We start from the raw sequence: 18,810 nt of genomic DNA on the forward strand, positions 1-18,810 counted from the left end.
TGCAAGGTATCGTTGTGAAGGATGAACATCTGTAAGGAGCGGTTATGGTGGGCATATTGAAGATTATTCATAATAGGGCGCAAATAGTAGTCGCGGGCTCGTGGGGTTGTTCAGCAGCTATGTTGGTTGAGAGAGCGAGGGCTTCGTGCCCATTTTCCATCATTTCAGGTGGATCGACTGGGTAACGGGACAAGCAGTCGGAATCCTTGCGAAGTTGTCCGGATTTATAGGATAGGGAAAAAGTGCACTCTTGTAAGAGCAGCGTCCAGTGACCAAGGCGAGGGTCCTTGAGCGAGGAGAGCCAGGAAAGCGCATCATGGTCCGTAATAACTGAGAAGAGTCTGTCATACAGGTACAGTCGGAATTTCGCAATAACTCAAACGAGAGCTAAGCACTCGCGTTCTGTGATCTAGCAATTTTGTTCCGAGCACGACAAAAGTCTGCTTGCGTACGCGACGACGCGGTGCATGCCTTGTTGCCGCTGCGCCAGCACTGCGCCTATGCCGTGGTCACTGGCGTCAGTACGAAGCTCCGTGGCGGCAGATGGGTCGAAGTGAGCTAGGACTGGTGGATTGGTGAGAATATCAACGAGCGACGAGAAGGCATTTGCTTGCTGTTGGCCCCAGGTGAATGCGGCATCTTTTTGAATAGGCAAGTTACAGGGCGGGCTACTTCAGCGAAATGCTGTCTCAGAAAACTTCGGACGTCCGTGGCTGAGCGGAGTTTGGAGTAGTTGCAAACTGCTCGAACTTTCGCAGGGTCTGGTTGTACACCCGCAGCGTCAACAAGGTGACCGAATGCGAAGATTCGGCGTTGACCAAAGTGACAATTTGACGAGTTCAATTGCACGATGGCACGTCAGAAAACATCAATCACTGTAGACAGACGGATAAGATCGTTTTCGCAAGTAGTTGAAAAACAATAACATCGTCAGGATAGCAGAGGCAGATGGACCACTTCACGCCTCGAAGGAGAAAATTCATTATGCGCTCAAAAGTTGCGGGATCATTACATAATTCAAAATGTATTACATTGAACTGATAAAGTCCATCAGGAGTCAGGAAGGCCGTCTTCTCTCTGTCTTGGTCGTCCGCACTGATCTGCCAGTATGAGCGGAGGTTTATTGAAGAGAAATATTTGGTACCGTGCAAGCAATCAAGTGCATCACTTAGGCACGGTAGAGGATATCCATCTTTCTTGGTAATATAGCTGAGTTGACGGTAATCAGCACAGAATTTCCAGCTATTGCCCTTTTTTGCAACAATTAAGTACAACAGCTGAGGACTAGGGACTGAATGAGGGTTCGATTATGTCCTTATGAAGAATTTTATCGACCTCCGATTGTATAATAGCACGCTCCGGGGCTAACAGACGGTAGGGCCGTCTGCGAATAGGTCGAGCGTCACCGGTATTGATGCGATGGGTTACGACGGATGTCTGGTCCAAATTATACGGTCACCGCAGTCAAAGATGTCCTGATAAGAAGCGAGAAAGCGGCGGACCAAGGGAAGCTGTTTCAATACGCTTATTCGCCGCCTACGTATACTGTGCTCTGTACCACGTGTCTCCCTGTATTGATTAAAAAACTAAAGAGGCGTGAGTGATCTGAAGGCTTTGATAATGAACTGTAGTATGCGCTCCTTTCCCACGTCTACGATACGGCCGATATGGCTGAGCGATATGGCCGAGCGCCACGTGTTAGCTGTTAGCTTTTAAGTTTCCTCAAAACAAGCGCAGATTCAGTATTAGAGAGACGGAGAAAAAAAGCTGGATGAGATGTCAAACCTGAACACACACACACACACACACACACACACACACACACACACACACACACACACACACACACACACACACACACACACACACACACACACTCACACACTCACACACACACGCACGCACGCACGCACACACAGAGTGTTATGTAATTCGCGTCCTCCGGTTAGCAGCTCGATAGCGAGCTCCCCGATCTCCTTGGTTTTCGGAGAGATACTCACCTCCCCCTCCCTGTTCAGCTATAGAGAAGTCGCTAATAGCGTACGCCTTCCGAGAACACGCCTATCCGCTGCCGTTATACTTAATAATTTTATTCTGCCTCCACCGTTTATGACGGGCCCGTATGGCAAGATTTTACTGTAATCCATATGTAAAACCTGCGTGAATGTATTTCCGAGAATGCATGTTGAGATACTTCGGAAACCGTGGCAATCGGAACTTCAGTGATTGTCGAGGGTCGAACCATCGACAGCCCTTATGAAACATTAAGATTGGCGTCTGTGCAGTAAGACTGACACTATTTGTTGTTATTACCTCTATGTCATTTTTACGTACCATCAGCGTCAAATGAAACCCCAACAGCCGCAAGCCTACGCGATGGTATAGTGCGCGCTGTCCTCTTATCACTATAGCGAACAGACACGCATACATGCGCAGAGCTGCTGAACAGGATGCGCGCGCCTGTCGATGGTGATAACTGGACGGCACGCACTACACTATCGCAAAGGCTTGTCGCTGTTCGGGTTTCATTTGACGCTGATAGTAGATAATGTCAGGTAACAGGCGATAAATAAGGAAAAAAGGACGGGCGCTCGTCTTTTCTGACTGCCTGGAAAGCTTCTTGGCTTTGCACCGCCGCTGCTGCTGACGACAAGGGTGACGTCAGAGCGGCGCAACAGGATCTCTCCGATAGCCGGCGACCTCCGCAGCCGCCTTTCCTGTACTTGAGAAATCGGGTCGAACGAGGAGACGGCGGGGGTTTGGTGGAGGCGAGCGCTGTGCGTGACCTGGATCCATTTTAGAGAGAGCTTCGCCGGCTCCGCGTGCTCTCTTCGCAACGTCAGGCTGCACCGTTCGTCCCCTTTCCTCATCGGCGAGTGGTGTATCGCGGCGATGTTACTTTTCGCTGCGCTTTCGGAACCGACTGTCCTCGCCACGCCGTGAGGAGAAACCCGACGGCGAGGTCGAGGTCTCCATCGTCGCCGGTCCGATGACGCCCTGCGCGTTTGTGATGCGCAGTATCGCTCTGTCGATCGAGCGCTAATTAAACGAGCACAAAATATACAAGGACTAATGTTGATTTACTTTTGCTCTGCAGTGTGTTGTCTGTTTGAAAAACATTCACCAGCCAAACAAGACGCTTGAACTTGGCTTTAAATAGTAAAACACGATCGCATCATGGGGCCTCGTGTGCATGGCCTTCAACCGTGCCGGAACGAAAGGAATATTCGTGGGGCTACCATTCGCTGTTTCAAACTGTCCTGTAATGCCTATCGCATGTACAGTTGCGAAGTGTCCACTATACGCCATCAATCTTCTTTCTGCAAATTGGCGAAGTCGCGAAGGTGCCACGTGCACCTGCACAGGTGCATGCTCTTTGTAACGGGTGGCCAGCTTTAAAGCAACCACTCTGTGAGCAATTCTCGTGTCTTCGCGACTGGTGCGATTCTACGATTTCGCCACTCCTCCCACTATATCGAAATTCTATAGCGCTTTCTTCATAAGAACCAGTTCGAAGTACGGGCGTCGCTCTGTAGTATAACTCCTGCTTGCCACGAAGAGCGCCTGGGATTGGTTCCCATCCAGACTGAATATTTATTTGCGTTTATGTCTAAATTTTGCTCGTGTACAATAATTTTCCTTTACAACATGATGCTGCTGCTAATATAACTATTTCTGTGAAGCGAGTTCTTTAACGATATCGCGTTAACGTGTGCAGAATAAACACAGTGATAACGCAAGACCCAAAAAATCCGTAAACAGTGGTTGTGTCCTGTCTTCTTCAAGGCTAGAACATTTCTGTTCTAGCCTTGAGGATGACAAGTCCGCTTGTTAAAACGTAGGCACAAATTATTTTATTGCATCTCCTCCTTCCTGCCGTTTTTTTGTGTTTCCTTTAGTGAGAATGGGAGAGACAAGTAAGTTATCATGTAAACTTTTCACTAAATAGCAAGACAAGAAAAATTCAATTGCGATCTGCATTCTCTTCAATAATACCACGCAACATAGCGTGGATATGCATGCAACATATTATTTCTATTTGTTACATCAAATATAAATACACAGTGGTACATAAGAACGTCAAGTGCGACATACAATCAATGTGCCATTGCAGGAAACGTGCATGCTAGTGTAACTCTATAATTCTTTTTTGAAGAAGGTACTTTTTTTAGCACACAGGAAAAAGTTTCGCTTTCTTTTATTTATTACAGATTATGATTCGACATCTTATTTGGCACCTGCAAATTCTATTATTCGTTGTCCATAGACATTATTCGTAGGTGGAAGATTGAAATTGTTTATTGCGGTACGTCTGGTAAAGCGGGAGGAAGATGAAAATGTCGAGTTATGAAAGGGCACATTGTTATTAATGATTTTATGGGCGGTAAGTGCAGTGTTTTGCTTTCGTAAATGATCGAATGGTATTATTTGCATTTTATGAAACAATGGCGCGCTGCGATCAATCATCATGTATAGTATTGTTTATAGTTCGAAGTGCTTGTTTTTTTTTAGAATGCGTATCAGTTCCACATATGTTTTAAAAGTCCGCCCCCATGAATCTATGCAATAAGATACGTGACAACGAAAAAAAAAAAAAAAGCGAAACAGCATTCGGAGAGTATTGCTTTGAAAATAATTTCTACCGGTTAATAGCATACTGCAACCAGATCCTAGTTTAGCGCATACCGACGTAATATGACTTTGCCAATTTAAATGGTTATGGAAAATTACTCCCAGATGTTTAAAATGTTTCGTCTGCTTAAGTACGTATTGATTTATTTAAATACACATGGGCTCGTTCCTTAAAATTTTATAACGGGAGTCGAAGAAAGTATATTTAGTCTTCTTAGCATCAATTGTCAATTTGTTCGCCGAAATCCACTTTAAAATATTTTTTTTAGTTCAGCATTAATTTTATACACTAGATCCTTGATATTCTCGGCAGTAACTATAACAGCTGTATCATCAGCGTACATTAGCATCTCCGACAATGTTAGTATGTTTGGTAGATAATATACATACAATAAAAACAGCAAAGGTCCGAGGGCGGACCCGTGTATATATTCAACAAAGAAGAGGTAAGATTTGTTGAGCGTTCGCTCAACAAATCGTTCGCTCAACCATTTGTTGAGCGCTTACGTAACTGAAAATAAGTAATATATTTTACCGCAGAAGCCATGGTGTTTGAATTTCGTTAATAAGTTATCATGATCAACCGTATTGAATGCTTTCTTTAAGTCAAAGATAACTACTGCTACAATGAGGTTATTATGTATTGCTGCATTTATTTTTCGTGATAGCGATAGTACAGCAGTGAAGGTCGAATGATGTGACCTGAATTCATGTTGCTCGGGGCATATGGCATGATAATTTTTTTTAAAAGACCCTTCGTTTTTCTAGAATTCCTTCAAAGATGTTATTTATTATACCTAAAACAGATATAGACCAGTAAATGAAAGGGTCAGAGCGATCATAATGCTCGTGCACTAGTACTACCTTAATTAGCCTTTTTTCAAACAGGATGGGCATGTAGACGTGCGCAGTGAGTGTTTGAGTATATGGCATATGGTCGGGCCTAGTACGATCATATTGTCTTTCACTACTCTTGTTGTAATCCCATAAATCCCACTGGCTTTGTTCGTATCAAAATTAGCAATAGTTTTTTTTTACTTTATTGAGATCAATGTAGTGCACCACTAATGTGTTCGGCAAAGACGGCGAAAAGCATTGAGTACTGCAGGAAGAAAACTGCAATGCTAAGGCTGGACCGATTTCAATGAAATATTTATTAAATTTATCAAGAGTTTTCGCATCAATTGTATCAGGTAGCAAGTGTTGGCGGGGTTGGTTGGAACTACCTCGTTCACAATCTCCCGAGTTGTCTTCGAGTAGCCCTGAGCTTTTTCAATCAGGCGAGAATTCCTCCTTTCGCTTTCTTGTGAGAAGCACGCTCTCATTTCTGAAAATTTTGAACTGGCCTAAGTAATATTCATTACATTTGTTTTCGTTCCATTTATCGTACCAAACATTTTTGTGTCAACAATTCGAGGATTTATTGTGTAATCTAAGGACACAGCGAGGTTTCATAAGAGCATGCAGACACATTTGTTGCGGCTATCTTCAACGGTTTCGATGAGAAATGTTATTACATTTTGAACTTCAGCATTGACGTCTTTATCATATAAACTTGCAAAATCAATTGCGAGAATGATACTTCGTAGTAAATTGTAATCTATTCTGCCCTTTGTTGTGAAACGTGGTGTGCTGGTTTTTGTGTGTCATTTATGGGAAAAAAAAGTAGGAAGGTGCACATGATCTGATTTAGGTTCATCATAAATGACAGCATACACTTTTGATGGCATTTTAGTCAAAATATGGTCAGTTGTCAATCAACTATGGTCATATAAATAGTAAAAAAAATATGGTCAAGCAACAACGGCATGTGTAAAGTCGCCAGTTGTTTCAAGGACTTCCGTAGCATCCATAATGTGCTCTTGCAAAGCGTCATCAGATGGTCGTATGCGATGGCGTAGTTCGTTGGCCGACGTCACCACACATTCTTCAGCCGTGTGTCCAAACCATCTACAATCCTCACGGCGTGGTGTCCGGCAGTGACGACGAATATGTCCTACTCGTTTTGCTGCGAAGGCATAACGGTGGTCTGCCAGGAATGAGCACGAGGCTTTGTAGATCGCAAACCGAGAGTAAATGTGGGATGACGGACACACGGACTCCGTCCGCGAGTGTCAATACGACATCGCGATAAAGGGCACGCATCTCCTCCATCTCCGACACTCTCCAAGTTTCCGGCGTATTTGACTTGATCTTTCCAAATGACTGCAGGGCTTCACGCACGTTAATATCTTCTAAACGTCCAGGGAGCCATAATAACTTCATTTTGACTTCCGTGGGCTCAGGGTCTATCACAACAACCTTCGACCTTGAACAAAAAATTCACCGCAGGTTAAGAGCTTCATTTTCGCTATTGCTGTCTTGCAAGTCCCCATCTAAACATGGGACATTTGAAACTGTTCAATTGAGGTTACATCGGTAAGTTATATGATAGTTCGGAGGGCATTTAAGTCCTGAGCTCTGTATGAACGACCAGCAAGGTCTGCATGCACGAAAACGGAGTCAGTGACGAGCTTACCAGTGGGAAGACGGGGCAGAACGATGCATTACTGCTGGTAGAAACCTGAGCAGCACCTCGCCTTGAAGCCGACTGATCCTTTGTGGCGGATAACATAAAAAACCCAACCGTTCCGAACGGCGTCTTCCTCCCCAGGCCGATGTTTGTAACTCGTTACTAAAGTGGCCTTAAGCAGGCTTGATCTTGGGAGAATAATCGCGTTAATATGAGTAATAAACCGTTTTGTATTATCAAACTAAAAATCATGTGTCACACAATGCCAATTGCGTAACGAATAGGTCACCAAATGCTCCAACCTGTTACAAAAACTTGTTTTGATCACCTAATACTTGTGGCACATACCCACTTCATGTATAATTCTTCATCGTCGTCAGCCACTGCATAAAAAATTGCAAAATTCCTACCAAGTGTGTAGCGAATACCACGCTTCTCCGAAAATTGACGAAGGGTAGCATAGTGAATGGCAACCAACTACTCAAAAAGTATGACTCTGCATGGCGTAGTGGGTACCCAGCAAATGTGCTCTTAGCATTTATTCATCGAGTGTTAGAAAAACCTCAGAAAGGCCGTTCTTCCAGCTTTCGCTGTGACTGTGCTGCACGTTCCGCGAAGGCCTGGTGTTTCTTTCTTTCTTTCTTTCTTTCTTTCTTTCTTTCTTTCTTTCTTTCTTTCTTTCTTTCTTTCTTTCTTTCTTTCTTTCTTTCTTTCTTGTACCTGACATCATTTTTTTTTTTCAAACGAAAGCGTGCCGTGTTAAGCCCCATGACGAAAGTCCTTCAGTGCCGAATCATGGCGGCCCTTTGCATGAAGCAGTCATAAAGTAGTCTGACGATGCGGCCATGTACTATACATATGTACATTACCTGGCCCCTTTTGATCGATGCTAAGGCTGCACTTGACATCCTGCCACCCCCCACCCCTCCAACTTTTTTTTCACTGCGTCCTTGGATTCGTCCCATAACAGTTTTCTTCTTCTTCAGTCTGTCATACCTTTTTGCGGAAACCTTTCCTGGTCTGGTTTGTTTTGGCCCGCGTAGGAAGGCCGCTCCTCAAAAAGTCTCCGCTGGATGTGCCCTGCTGGTCGTCCGCATGATGCGTGCCCTCGGTCCAGCTGCAGCCCGCGTCGCTTCGTCTGGCGCCCGACCAACGAAAATAGCCGCTCCGGACGGCTATTTCGGTGCGCCGTTATGAGTGAGTGCCGTCGAGCCTCCTTGCCTATTTTTCCCCTGGCGCATTGTTCGCCAGCGCCCGTGTTTGTTGTCGCTTGGCTCCGCGTGGGCTTCGCGTACAGTTTAGGGCCACGTGTGATTTACGGTAGGGAAACGGAAACCTGGCCAGCATGCCGCGGCGAGTGTGTGAACGCGTGCGGACGTAAGCGATGGCGGGCTCCGCAGGTCTGACGCCGATTCTCGGTGTTACCCAAGGTAGGCAGACAAGCACTGCGTCTCCCCCCCTTTTCGAGGCTTCATTCTGAGGAGCGGCGGACGAGGGCTGTCACGTGCTTGGTTCCGGCACACGTCGGTGCGGGGCGCGTGGGCGCAGCGTGGCTAAAATTGCAGCTTTCCCACAGTTGGCGTCAGACCGATTCGTTTAGGTCGCGCGACGCCGGACAGGATAGCCGCTTACGTGATGGCAAGTTCGCAGTGGGCTGTCGGTACAGTAGACCATATTTCTAAAGCTCACAACAATGGCTTCGAGAAAGTCCTAATTGAAGATCATACTTAATTAGCATCACCCTGTACAAATTTAGCGAAAATTTAGGGTTTAGGAAAAACAAATGTGGTGGAAGAAAAATTGCCAGCGGTGCGTGCGAAAGGTGCGGGGGCTTTAGTGAAGGAGGAAAGACACTTCGGTATTGTCTACTGGCTAGAGTTTTTCGTAAGACATGAACAGGTCTTGATAGGCTGCTCTAAACACACACTTGCGAAAGCCGAACTACAAGTGTTAGGCTCGGCGGTGTGCCGTAAAAGTCAATTTATTCTTCCGGTCGCACCCCGACTCGTTTCTGGTTCTATGTGTCGCTCGTGCGCAAAGCATAGCTTTGATACATTAACGCTTCTTGCCAACTTAGCCGTCTCACTCTTTTAATATATTAATCCCTCACTGTCATTCGTTCCCAAGTTGGAAGATTGAAAGAAGGCATCTCTATAATCGGAGATCTCGCCTAATGTACGAAGAAACCAGAAGAATTATATTGACCAAATTTGCGTTCCACCACTCAACTGATCGCTGGAGTACACTAAAACGTAGTGTTGTTGATTGAACCTTGTTACTTGGTCGTCATCGTCAATGCAAACATACCTCGCCTGGGTGGTCTAGTGGCTAAAGAACCCAGCTGCTGACCCGCAGGATCGAATTCCGGCTGCATGTAGCGGCTGCATTTTCGGTGGAGGCGAAAATGCTGTAGGCCCGTGTGCTCAGATTTGATGCACGTTAATGATCCCCACCTGGCTGAAGTTTCCACAGTCCTCTAATACAGCGTCTCTTATAACAATATAGTGGTTTTGGGACGTTAAACCTTGCAAATAAATCAATCACTGCAATCACCGTACAACCAGCCCGGGCGTAAGCGAAAACATTTATCGGGGCACCCCTTTCATCTGAAGTGGGCGCCGGGCAGGCAGACGGGGCCAAATGAAATTTTAGAGTCTGAATGTCATGGCAAAAAAAAAAAAATCGGGGACAGGGTGCGTGGGCTGGTGTGCCGCCCTATGACTACTATACGTGTTTGCCCTACTGCAGAACGTGCGGCAAGGCTGGTGATAATGAAGTGAACACGTGCACCTAAGGGTTCAGTTAAAGCAGCGTATTTTCCAGACCACCGCTAATTCTTCGGAGGAGTCTCCATACGCAAGGTATCGAACAGCACCTGTAACAAAAGCTAGTGCCAAGAATAAAAGTGATGCACCACAAATATGAGGTGAAAGGTATTTTATTTTTATTTTCAGATACAAATTGCAAGCATCTAATACATACACACACAATATATATATATATATATATATATATATATATATATATATATATATATATATATATATATATATATATATATATATATATATATATATATATATAGCAATACGGGACAGCAATTATTTCATATTTCTTTCAGGGAAATTAAACTAGTGCATGAATGGAACACCATAAATATCAAACGAAGTACATGTGCGAGAAATATGTTCAATGAAGGAGCCCACACGGGAAAGTGAGACCATGGAGTCTAGTAAATATAGGCAAGGACGATCGGTCCCGCATTGAAGACCAGTAAGCTGTCTGATCTATATAGCAAGCACAAAGAACGATCTTTAAATGCCAACATTGAATTTCAAAGAATATGTCGGTATAGCAACCATTATAAGGATCTTATCTAGTTTAATGCGTTACTTACGCTATGTGTTTTTTTTTTGTTTTTTTTTACGTTGGCGCTCCTTTGCAGGGTTGGCCTTGATGAACCACTTATAAGATTGAGCAAGATAGCTGCAGCTCAAAGTGTTGCAAGGGTTTATAAAAATTAAATATGCAAAATATGTGACCATCACTTCTGATCCGTTCAAAACGTTTCTCGAAGGAATTCACCGATTGTACGAGACCTTCGGAAAGACACCTCACGTAAAACAAAGTGGTGTACCACATGAAAATATCTAAGCACGTGCGCAAGCAAAACACACACGCAGCATTGGACGGGTGCACAGACTTGCGCATGCGTACAAGCACATGCAGGAGCATGCGCGAAGCTTGACATTACGAAAACATCTTGCTGATGAACTGTCATGACATTGTCGTGCTATTTGTAGGAACACCTGCCTACTTACATACTTTCGATGTTGAGCAGCATATTATGAACAGCAGGCCGCCGGACACTGAGAGCCATGAGGTACAAATGCGGACATGGTCGGCAATAGAGAGCACCGCGAACCCGTGCGGTGCAGTCGCTACCACTGCGCATGCGTCGTAACGCGAGTCGGCGTTCGCGTTCGCGTACCGCACGCAAAAAATCCGAAATTGCGTACGGTAATGGCAGCCCGCATGTGGCCCGCAAGTGCTGGTTTCAGGGCTACGGTGTCACTGCGACCGTATGTTGCGGTTAGCAGCAGGGCAAACGCTATTCTAAAGCTTATATGGCGCCCGCTACGCCCGCAGCACTTGCAAACGGTATTCTATAACACTTTCTAATGAGACAACAGGCGTTCAACGTTATGTGTCGGGGTCAAGAGGGCGCGATTCGTCGGGCAGGTGGCAAACTCTGCTGCAGGAACGAAATGACCAGCAGGCAACTCATAATACCCCGCCAGCACAAAATCGCAGTGTGCGTGGGAAAAAGCTCGGTTCACCAACGCACAGCTGATTGAGTCCACAAGCTGGAATGGCGGGTTTATAAAGGTGCGCAGGCCACGCAGTAGCCGCGAGTGCAGACGCCGTCGGAGGCTTAATTAATTTCATCTCTCTGAGATACGGCTGACCGGGTGAACAAGCATCCATCGTGCAGATTGAAACAATCAACAAGCGTTTCGATACTTACGCAATCGACAACACAAATTCACTGTACGAATGTATACAGCTCGACGTATACGTACGCGCAAGGATTGAAAGTGGTACGCTATGTTCCTTGATGTGCATGCATACAGCAGAAGAGGTCGAAGGCGCTGAATGTGCTCCGTGGGAGACAGCACCGAGTACAGAAACATATTGTACCAGAGGTCGAGAACCTGAAACTATAAAGGACTAACGGCTTGATCAAGGATGAAAGCGAGAGGAAAGCACGTACTCACCATAATTAGCACTTTTGTAGACACGGTCTGGCCCGACATTGACATCAACAAAACGAGCGATATACGGAAGGCAGAAAAAAATCGGACACATACTCTGGTCGCATCTCACCTCTGTACCATGGGTAATGTCCATGTTTCAGTACCGACCGGCAGGTGTGAAACTATAACATTGCGAATGACATTTGCCGACATTCGGTGCCCCGGCACGCATGGCATGAAATTATAGTTGTGAAGGAATCAAATGCGGATCTGGCCGATATGCGGGAAAGGACCACTGTCATCCTTTGCCTGAACCAGCCCTTTCCGCTTTCTCCCTGGAGATGACCCGATGTGGCTACGCCCAAGGCACGTAGTGCCTCCATTTGGCTATTCAATTTTACAACTGTACAGCTAACGAAAGCTAACGGGTGGGGGAAGGGGTACAGTACATTTATGATGTGAAGCATGTCATTTCGCGCTTTGCATGCCATGGCGAAAAAAAATTTTGGGCGTATGGGGCATAGGTCAGGTGTGCAACCACCTGGCTACACCCCTGTTTGGCACCAGACCAAAGCCGTCTCGTCCTTTATGCCTGTGTTGTTTTATGCCGTGCCTTTGGTTTATCAAATAAACGTCCAGGCTCGTCCAGGACTTAGTTATAGTGAATTAGCAAACCAGGAACGCTGATGCTACAGCTGCGTATTATTACGATAGACGAAAGTGTTTGAACCGTTCGGAAACAAACAAGGGGCAAGAGCACGGATTGCAAAGAAGTGATGCTAAAAAATTGGCCTGAATCTACATGTTACACTGTGAATGTCGTCGAAATACGATAGTCTTGCGTCTGGAAAGACTGAACAAAACGTTTATTTGATGTTCTGCGCAAGAAAAATCGGTGAATGGTATTCTGCAGGCGCTGCGTTAATGTGCCTAGAGCGTGTGGATGAAGCGAACGAGCACATCTGGGCACGTTAGACACAAGTGCCATCTGGCAGTTATCTTCGAAAACGAAGGCGTACAGTCCGCGGAGAAAGATGCGCGCCCGTCTCGGAGGTGATAAGGTGTAGAACGCAAAGCGACGGGCAGATGCCACCATCGTGACGTCGTAGCAAAGCGTTGGAAACACCTTTTTGAGCATCGCGTTGCACTGTCAGCGCAGCGCGATAAACGCTACATTCCTTAGAGTTGCTTGTGTGTGCCTCTTCTAGTATAAAGTCAGACATAGAAAACATCGAAGCGTTGTTGTGGCGCCTCAGATATGCGTAACAATTGCTTTTTAATTGACAAGCGCACAACTATGAACGCTAAACCTTGAGAAATATTGGCGGGCGCTGCGGATGGGGTTGGCCGTTTGGTGCCCTTTGAAATATCGTTAGGGCGGACAAACAGACAAATGTACAGACAGACAGACAGACAGACAGACAGACAGACAGACAGACAGACAGACAGACAGACAGACAGACAGACAGACAGACAGACCAAAATTTTTCCGTCTAAGGTCCCCAAGAAAGACCATCGTCTTTAAAAGAATAACGCGTGGATTGTTATTCAATTTCCGTACTCAGACTCACTCACTCTCACCACTCCACCTGTTTAGGAGGTCGCTCAAGCTGCTATATAGTGGTGCATACAGTGATGCGGGCTCGGGGTTTCTTTTCTACTCGTCTTCATAGATTTATTTGTAGCAGGAACGTAGCCAGGGGGTGGCACACCAAACACGTGCCCCCCCCCCCCCACCCTCCAGGAAAAAACAATGTCTGGCTACGCCCCTGATTTGTAGTTAGAAATACGTAAACAAAAGCCTTTACGTTTTGTACTGGTGGCTGCACATAGGTTCTTTGTGTATTGAAACTCGCGCTGGACCGAAGGGGGCGCTGTGCATGCGAGCTGCTCGGCCTTTTGTTACTCGTGGTTCCCTTTGAAGCGGCACTTCCGGGACGCGGTTTATTTCGAGCCGAGCCGCGGCTCCCATTGGAGTTCATTCTCCTACTTCATGAAGAGTGCGCGGCTGTCGCTCGCGAAGTTTCCTTAGAGCACCCGCAGTTTTCTGCACGAGGAATTCAGTGAGGAATGGCTGCGACTGCGTGAAGGCAAAAGCTCGGCTCTGACGGACGGAGAGATTAAATGTTTGTTAAGATTGGGCAAGCAACTAACTATTTCTTAGATTAAATATCGCCATTTTTCGAGAAGGCACGTGTGCGTGTCTTTTCGTACGATATGAATGTACGCGTAACTGCATTTCAGGGGCCGAGTCTGGGAGGCTACATGTCCATTTATGAGGACAGGTCGTCTTCTGCCGACAACTTTCACAAATAATGAATTTCTCCATAATAACTGTCTAAGACCCGTTTTAAAGGAAGTCACTGTATATATAGCGTAAATAGATGGCATTGTGTTTTGGGAGACTGTCTATGGCAAATTAATCAAGCGGTGCACGTAACTTAACGTAGCTACAGAACGAATTAGTGGGCATTACTGCGATATAGGTGCGTATGTTACAATGCCTTAAAATTAAAAGTCGGTAGTTGGGTATTCTCTGCAGAGGTAGCGTTTCCGCGTTCTGATGCCATAAGATGTCCTCGCAACGTGGTGATGTGGTGACCTCAAGTGAAGCCTGCGGCATTCGTCAATTATTAAAATGAACCGCGTTACAATCAAAACAAGAAGGGAGGGAGGAGTCCAAGCAACTTTTGATCATTTTCTTCAGTCGCGAGAAATTTGGAGGACCATAACAGCTGAAACTCGAAAACACTTGCTGATGCCATTACTGCCGCAGTTCGTTGGCACTAAATAATGAAAGAGGCCGCGTCCGCCTTCTTTTGCAATATGCGCTGGGAACAAGTAATTTTCGCTGAGCGAAGCAACAACACTTCGGCGATGATCGAGTGATTCAGGAAAAGTAATTTTGCTCCTGTATCGTAATTTTACCGTTGACCCTAATTGGTACATACAGTCGTCACTCGTGCTCAGGCTCTGGTAAAATAATGAAGCAATGACCTGCTTTCCTTTGATGAAAGTTCTTTAACGCATACCCATAGTGTTTTTATCACACTATTTCAGTGTTACGTTAATGAACTATTCATTAGCTCTTGTTACTCACAACGGGGCGAAAAGAGAGATGTATGTACACGTGCAAAGTGTGAGCACTACGAATCCGTCTCGTCCTCCCTCACTGTTTCACAGATTACTTTTAAACATGGCAGCAATTTTTCTTTCAATACTTTGTTGTTTTTTTTTTTTCTACGTGTGCATGTGTGTACCTCGGTTTTCCTGCCCCAAGGCTTTATTACACAGACCCCCGGCAACCTCTGTTGTTGGCGACCTAGTTACTGCTTGCGGTAGCATACACTGAATTTCTTTCAGCCAACGTAAACCATTAACACAAATTGACATCAATGAAGTTATCACTTAAGGTGACCGACTTCGCTTCGTTCTGCCGCGTGCAGTGCTTTTGCGACTGACGCCCTACCGACGTGCGCGCTGTCACCGGTAGCGTGCCCCGGACGTGACCCCGTAGCGTGACCGAGAACGCACGAGTCGCCACTACCGTCCATCAACGCGCCGCTTTCGCCGATCGGCCGCGCAGTCGGCCTGACGAGCTCTGGCTACGCGAAACGAGCCGCTCAAAGCACGCCACTGAGTGCGCACGTATAAATTGGCCACACGGGGCCAGCTGGCAACAAGTGGCTCTTGGGGCCACGCCGCGCAGCAGCACGCGACCAGGCTGCGTGAGTTTTGCGAGACATCGTCCGGGTACGCCCTCTTGACGAGAACCATTTGTTTGCGACGCTGTCTCCCCACGGCGCCACGAGGACTCGAGAGTGACGTTGTATATACAGTCTCTTGCACGCGCGTGTGGGTTCTTTGTTCGCATCGTAACCGCGCCCAGCGACAGAGCTTTATTTATCGAATAAAATTTGTTCCAGCGTTTTTCCTGTGCGTGTGAAGGCACATTGAAATAACTTTCCGGACAGGATAGAGCCGACAAAGGTGTACGCGGGAAGCTTCTTGTTTTACCGAAGAGATCTGTCATGGCGGTCTATAGATTGCCACGATGTTCGACTGCTTGTCCGCAGGGTGCGGGATCGAATCTCGACCGCATTTTCAACGAAGGCTAGAAGGGTTGAGGCCTGTGTACTTAGGTTTAGGTCACGGAGGCTTAGGTGCACGTTAAAAAGGTGGCCGAAGTTCTTGGAGCTGCAGTTCCCTACGGTTTCTCTCATAACCAGATGTTAAACCTTAAAGTGTTGAAGGACTCTTGTTAAGCCCCAACAATTATTATTGTTTTATCGCCGAAGCATTTTATATTTAGATTGTTGAAGTGTCGCAAACTTTCGATGTGGGAAGGCGACAAAAATTACGCCGCGATCGACCGACCTTGGGGCACGTGGCCTGCACGGGCCTTTCCCCTTAATCATGACGGGGTAGCACCGATTAACCGTTGCCCAGATGCCTGCTCATCCCACTGCTGTGTTGTACACGTTTGATACGCTTTATCCCGATTCAGCATGAAATCACAGCGCGTTATCGCGGCAGTGTTCATGATAGTGGTTCTCGGTATCGGTAAATGGAGGCTAGCCTGTAGAATAAAAGTGTGCGCGCCCGCCCGGAATGAGAGCGAAGCTGCAATAGAATTACTTCCCAAGAAAGCAGATAATTGCAGTTAAGGTTAATTCGGCGCATTTCAGTTACCTGTCGGTGCAGCTGTTGAATCAACTGAGCTAGCGGGTGAGCTATACTTCCTATAGCAGGATGACGGTGCCTCGAGTTGTTATATCGCGTCCGTGCGCCATCCGACCATTTTCGGCGTAATCTGAAACGGCCAGAGCGATTGCCCAGAAGAGCGATGATTACTGCTGCGGTGTCTGCTCCAGCATCAACTTTTGCAGCAGGTAAGTGTTTTCATTAAGGAATTGAGTAAAATAGTTTTAAAATGACCACAAGTTCGGGTTGCTGTCGAGCTCGTCGGGAGGCTGGGTTATTTAAAAAAAAAAACGCCAGGCCTGCGCGTAATTAAGGCGCCAAACAGTCACAGCGAGAGCTTAAGAGCGGCCTTCCAGAGCCTTTTCTAAACACGCATTGGGTAAATGCTGCAAGCACACTTGCTTGACACTTACTATGGCATTAATGATAGAAATTTTAGGGCAGTAGGCTGGCATTCGCTATGCTATTTTTCGTCATTCTTCTGAGAAGCGTGGTATCCACTAAACACTTGCAAGGATTTTTTTCGCCAATTGCTCACGCAGTGGCTGACGACGATGAGGAATTATGGCTGAAGTGGGTATGCGCCACAGTTAATAGGGAAACAAGAACAAGCTTTTCTAATAGGTTGGAGGAGCATTCAACGGCCCACTCGTTACGCTATTCGCATTGTGCGACGACTGCTTGTTCTTTTCAAGTCGTGTTAACGCCATTGCTTTCCCTACATCGAGCCTGTCTAAGGCAAGTTTGCGAACAAGTCATAAGCACCGGCGTGGCTCAGTGGTAGACTACTGGGCTGGCACCCAGCGGACCCGGGTTTGAGCCCTACTGTGTCATTGGCGCTAGTTTTTTTTTTCTGATTTCGTGTATACCGGCGGCGGCGGACAACAGCGGTGGCGCATGACCACAGTTGTGATCTCATAAGAGCTTTCGCTGTAAATATATTTCTAGTTTCTGCAGGAAAAAAAACACGATATATAGAATTGTGAGGCCCGCAGAAGTGGAGGATACATGGAATATAATGTCAACTGTCAGGTGTTGTTGAAACAGGCACCTAATATTAGGTAGGTAGGTGTTCTTCCCGAATCACCTCCGTCAAAATGCGGTGCCAGGAATTCCATTTACGCTCTCGGGCTTCCTCTTTCGAGGAACCTGTTTTCTTTTTGCTAAGGTTCGTGTTCCGTGCGTACGTACTTGACAATTTATGCCATGTTTTCCTCGCATGTATCGACTTGCGGATACCGAATGATAGTTGACTCGCTTCTTGAGTCATTCTGCGCCGCTTCGATGGGATCGCAGACATAGAGACCAGCGTTACAACTCGTCAGCCCGGTGCTCCGCGGGATAGGGGAAGACGTAGGTTGCGCGTAACTGCCGCCGGCATCTCGCCATCTCGAGACGTCTTTCTCGGGTGCGACACTAAACAAGTGACGCTCTCACTGCCGCGTCGGGCAACGTTTTCGAGGCCTGATTAACGACTGGGCACCCGTCGCTGCCCATTTTGCGTTGCGTGAAGGATGGAGGGTGGTTGGCGTTGAGGGCTTGAGTCAAGCGCCCTTTGGACCCATGCAGCGGTGGCGGCGTCTCCTAGCGTGCGCCAGGCCGTGCACTCTTCCCCGGGCATCAATTTTCAGACGGCGAGGCTAATATTGGCGTACGGACGGGAGGAGGGGGGGGGAGGTCACTCCTCCTCTTTTTAGTCATTGAGAGAGCAGGAATAGACGGCAGGGCAGTGGGAGATAGAGCACTGAGAACAGAGTGTCTGCTATGAGAATGCGGCACGCTCCCGGAGAGCAGGTGAGAAGGGGGACGAGTGGGCGGGAGAGCATGTGATCGAAACATTCCAAGCCCCGAGACATTCTGCGTGGGGCAGCAGCAAAGTACGCCTGAAATCGGTGAGTTACTTCTTAATTAGCCTAGTACATATAGTATACTTGTGCAACGACGCATTGGGCAGACGTCCAGCTGTCATCGTCGCCACCCGTGAAATACAGCGGAACAGTGGTTTCAAATTACGCATGGTTGCTACCATTGCCTTCGCACTCGCCTTCTGAAGAAAAACTGGGAGACCGTGACTGCGCCTACTCTACTTTTCAGGCGAAAGCACTACAAACTGCTCTGGGCGCAGCAAAAGCGCTCTACCCATGAACGACAGTGCACCTGTTCGACCACTGAAACACGCCGGCTCTGTAGAGGGCATTTTCAGTG

General features: G+C 46.8%; 1 protein-coding gene across 5 annotated transcripts in view; it reads left to right on the forward strand.

The window, feature by feature from the left end:
- Nucleotides 1-18,810, forward strand: part of Pka-C3 (Protein kinase, cAMP-dependent, catalytic subunit 3) — a 144,443-nt gene that overhangs the window by 79,097 nt on the left and 46,536 nt on the right. The window contains exon 1 of one of the 5 annotated variants that reach the window (XM_075865344.1): nucleotides 16,530-16,793. The exons of the other annotated variants lie outside the window; for them this stretch is intronic. Coding sequence (XP_075721459.1) covers nucleotides 16,748-16,793 — 46 coding nt within the window. The 5' untranslated portion in view covers nucleotides 16,530-16,747. Of the gene's footprint in view, nucleotides 1-16,529; nucleotides 16,794-18,810 lie in introns of those variants that run through there. 5 annotated transcript variants of the gene reach the window in all.

This window comes from Rhipicephalus microplus, chromosome 1, assembly GCF_043290135.1.
Source record: "Rhipicephalus microplus isolate Deutch F79 chromosome 1, USDA_Rmic, whole genome shotgun sequence".
NCBI classification, from domain to species: Eukaryota; Metazoa; Arthropoda; class Arachnida; order Ixodida; family Ixodidae; genus Rhipicephalus; species Rhipicephalus microplus.